The sequence below is a fragment of the Microtus ochrogaster genome, linkage group LG4, assembly GCF_000317375.1.
Source record: "Microtus ochrogaster isolate Prairie Vole_2 linkage group LG4, MicOch1.0, whole genome shotgun sequence".
In the NCBI taxonomy this organism is placed as follows: Eukaryota; Metazoa; Chordata; class Mammalia; order Rodentia; family Cricetidae; genus Microtus; species Microtus ochrogaster.
This window is the reverse complement of record NC_022030.1, coordinates 19,968,491-19,972,741: the sequence shown is the minus strand read 5'-3', so window position 1 is coordinate 19,972,741 and position 4,251 is coordinate 19,968,491. Positions and strand designations below refer to the sequence as shown.

The 4,251-nt window shown below is 53.8% G+C and overlaps 1 protein-coding gene across 1 annotated transcript; it reads left to right on the top strand.

The window, feature by feature from the left end:
• The first annotated feature begins 401 nt into the window (after positions 1-401).
• On the top strand, positions 402-3,427 carry Rabac1 (Rab acceptor 1). Its single transcript, XM_005361125.3, has 5 exons — positions 402-563; positions 804-1,016; positions 1,237-1,334; positions 3,003-3,104; positions 3,182-3,427. The coding sequence occupies exons 1-5, from the start codon at positions 508-510 to the stop codon at positions 3,268-3,270; spliced, it is 558 nt and encodes a 185-aa protein (XP_005361182.1). The 5' UTR covers positions 402-507; the 3' UTR covers positions 3,271-3,427.
• The last annotated feature ends 824 nt before the right edge of the window (positions 3,428-4,251 follow it).

Sequence of the window (4,251 nt, the reverse complement as noted above, 5' to 3'; positions counted from 1 at the left end):
CTGGGATTAAAGGCGTGCGCCACCATCGCCCGGCTATATATTATCATTTTTTTAAGGAAAGAAAAGTAAATGAACTCCATCCCGGACTTGCCCAATCAGAGTATCTGAAGCTGCGGTCAATGTTTTATTAAGCACTCTGGAGTCAGGACGACAGCTCTGCATGGTCCACGAAATCGTGCAGAAAGCTTGTTTCAGCTATTCAAACTCCTATAAAACCCTCTATTCTGACAGCCCACCTGTCACACTGCACGCTGTGAAACTACAGTTCCCACAATGCCAAGAGGCTCCCGCCGCGCTCTTAGCATACATCTCCCAAGGTGTCTTGCGAGTTAGACCGACCTCTTGACGCCGCAATGACTACAACTCCCACAAAGCTCGGAGGTGCAACTACCGCCCCCTAGGGCTCCTAGCCCTGCCACGTCCGGAGAGTCCGGTTTCGGGCGGGGCCGGCTAGGTGCTGCGGGGCTCGGGGCTATTTACAGCGGTTCTACAAACTGCAGTGCAGACATGGCGACCCAGAAGGACCAGCAGAAGGATGCGGAGGTGGAAGGGCTGAGCGCTACGTGAGCGAGCAGGATGTAACCCCCAGACCCGAGATGCAGGAATCCCGGCCCCCAGACGTAGAGCTTTCCTTTTCAGAGACATCGCCTCAGCCCCTCCCCACTGGGAGGGACTCAGGAGTATTAACTGTCTCCCAGGACCCTTTCCCCTAGGAGTTTAAGGTCATCCTTGGGACTGTGGGTACTGGGATCTGGGGTCCGGGCCCTTGTTCCTGCTTGCAGCTGATTTGCCCCACCCTTCAGGACCCTGCTGCCCAAGCTGATTCCCTCTGGCGCAGGCCGAGAGTGGCTGGAGCGGCGCCGCGCGACTATCCGGCCTTGGGGCACCTTCGTGGACCAGCAGCGTTTCTCTCGACCCCGCAACCTGGGCGAGCTTTGCCAGCGCCTGGCACGCAATGTGGAGTATTACCAAAGCAACTACGTGTTCGTGTTTCTGGGCCTCATTCTTTACTGCGTGTGAGTGCCTCTGCAGCCCCGCCCTCGATAGTTAAGCCCCGCCCCTCTTATCAGAGCCCGCCCCCACGAGTTTCCTATGCCACACCCGGTCACTAAAGGACCAGGTCTGTCTGTACTCCTGAATCCACCCGACCAGAATGCAGTATGTGATGTCCAAGGCTAGAGGGACCCAGCTGACACAGCCTCAGATGGCTGACTCCTGTCCCCCATGCTCTTCCAGGGTGACATCCCCCATGCTGCTGGTGGCTCTGGCTGTCTTCTTTGGAGCTTGTTACATTCTCTATCTGCGCACGCTGCAGTCTAAGCTTGTGCTTTTTGGTGAGAAATCCCCTGCCCAAATGGATCCCTAGGTCTCTCTGGTCATGGTCTCACAGAATGCAAACCTCCAAATATTGGGACTAAAGTCGGCCCCACCGAGATGTACACTAAAGTCCTTACACTTAGTCCTTAAGGGCTCAGACCTACCAGGTATTCCCCTCCAGTCTCAGCTTCCCAAACTCAGGGAGACCTCCGACACCCCTGGCTCCTCTGTCTCGGGTAAAATGACCCAGTCCTCCCAATCCCTCCCAAACCCCTGCGGAAAGCATCAGCTGCAGGTACCCACACTGGACACCAGGTGGCGACCTTATGCGGGCCTAGATCCGCCTTCCCAGGCCTTGGTCCTAGAACCCGACAGATAGTGGGTATTTTCAGAGGGGGAAACTGAGCCCTGTAGGTCCGGTGGCCCTAGACTGGTAACAGCTACCACTGGGAAGAAATGTGTCAGGAAAGACCCCCTAGGGGAACATCTCAGATTTGCTAAGGAAACCTAAGACAAGGTCTTTGAGGGGCCAGCAAGTTAGGTACCAGCACAAAGGGCTGGAGCAGAGGTACAAGAGAATTTGACCTTGGCAAATGGTCATCACTGGGGCACACACAATTTCCAGGTGTAGGAGAGCCTGAAAACACACACACACATTACACACACACACACACACACACACACACACACATTACACATACACACATTATACACACACACACACACACACACACACACAGAGTTTTGAGATAGGGTCTCATTTTGTAGCCTTGGCCTGCCAGGACCTCACTACATAGACTAAACTAGTCTCCAACTCACAGATTCCCCCTCCCTTTGCTTCCTGTGTGCTAGGATTAAAGGAGTGTGCCACCATGCCCTGATCTTACAAAATTTGTTAAGCACCCAGAAGGCAGGCCCTCTGGAAGAGCAGCAAGTGCTCTTAAGTGCTGGGTCGTCTCTCCAGCCCCCACAAACCAAATTCCTGTGAAACATAGCAAAGAACACAATCTCAAAGCCAGAAGCTCTAGCTCATGCCTATAATCCCAGCGTTTGGGAGCCTGAAGCAAAGAGATTGCTGCAAGTTCAAAACAAGCCTGGGCTTCAGGGTTTTTTGTTTTTGTTTTTTTATCAGAATAAGGGTTTGCAGAGATGGATCAGAGGTTAAAATTGAATTCTGTTCTTGCAAAGGACCCAGGTTTGGCCCCCAACACCCAAGTCCCCCAAGTAAGGTGACTGTCTCATAGCCGCCTGTAACTCCAGCTTCTGGCCTCCTCGGGCACCTGAACTCTTGTTACATATGCCCACACAGGGCACACACCCATAATTCAAATAGTAAATAAAATCTTTAAAAATAAAAAAAGAGGACAAAAATCCTTAGGTCAGACCTGGCTATGGGGCCACCAGCCTGAGACTGGTATCCAGGCTGGAACATGAGGCTAGCCTAGTCTGAGAGAGACGTGGCCTGGGGCCTAGGGGAGGTGGGAACAGAGAGCAGAGTTGGAACTGGAACTGGAGAGGTGGTTATGGTCTGGGCAGGGCGCTTTGGGGAATCAGGCTTGGGCTAGGGGTGGGGGACTCTGATGTGAGAAGTCTGTCTTAATACATAGAAGGTTCCAGAGCTTGTGACACTAGATTGATGGAGGGGGGTCAGGTGGGAACAGCTGCCCAATGCCATCGTTCCCCAGGCCGAGAGGTGAGCCCTGCGCATCAGTACGCCCTGGCTGGTGGCGTCTCTTTCCCCTTCTTCTGGCTGGCTGGTGCTGGCTCTGCTGTCTTCTGGGTCCTGGGTGAGTAAAGGGTCTGGGTAGGGTGAGGTTGGGAGCGAGGGGAGAGAACGCATCCTGAACTACCCACGGTCCTACAGGAGCCACCCTCGTGGTCATCGGCTCCCATGCCGCCTTCCACCAGATAGAGCCGACAGATGGAGAGGAGCTACAGATGGAGCCTGTGTGAGCTGCCAGGACCTGCCTGCCTCACCCGCTGCCCCTCTGTCTGCTGTTTTCCTGCCTGACCTTGCCCTCAGTCTGCTCAGCTCGAGCCTCCACCTCAAGCCCCTCGCCCAGGGAGAGGCTTTGTATTCGGAAATAAAGCTGTTACAGCTGCTACTTGGCTATGGTTTCCTGGTTTCTCTTTTATAGGTAAGGAGGGGGTTTACTGAGAAATTGGGGCTGGAGAGGTAGCTCGGCCAATAAGAGCACTGACTGATCAGGTTCAGTTCCCAGCACTCACGTGGCAGCTCACACCTGTCTGTAACTCCAGCGGTAGGGGACCCAATATCTCTGGCCTTCAAAGGCGCGCGGGCGCGCACACACAACACACACACACATAATTAAAAATAATAAAATTTAGCTGAGTGGTGGCACACACCTTTAATCCCAGCACCTAGGAGGCAGAGGCAGGCAGGTCTCTTGAGTTCAAGGCTAGCCTGGTCTACAGAGTGAGCTCCAGGACAGCCAGGGATGTTACACAGAGAAACCCTGTCTCTAAAAATAACAAAGGTTGCCAAGTGTGATGGTGTATGCCATTAGTCTCAGCACTAGAGAGGTTGGTGGATCTTGCTGAGTTCAAGGCCAGCCTGGTCTACATCTACATAGCCACTTCAAGGTTAGCCAGAGCTACAAAGCAAGACCATGCTGGCCAGAGAAGGCCTCCCAGAGAGGGTGAGCGAGCCTGGGCAGTGATAGAGCAGCTGCCCATCCTTTAAAGACCAAGGCTCTGGGCACAGAGGCAGCAGCGCCAGGAGGCAGGAAGAGCAGTGAGGACCTGGAGAGCTTGGTGAGGGAGACTGGGAGCTGCAGGAGGCTTTGACTTTTACCCTGAAGAACGTGAGTTAGTAACTGTCTTTGTTTTTGAGACAGGGTTTCAAGTAGCCCAGGTTGGCCTCAAACTCACTGTGTAGCCATGGCAACTCCTGATCATCCTGCTTCCACCTCC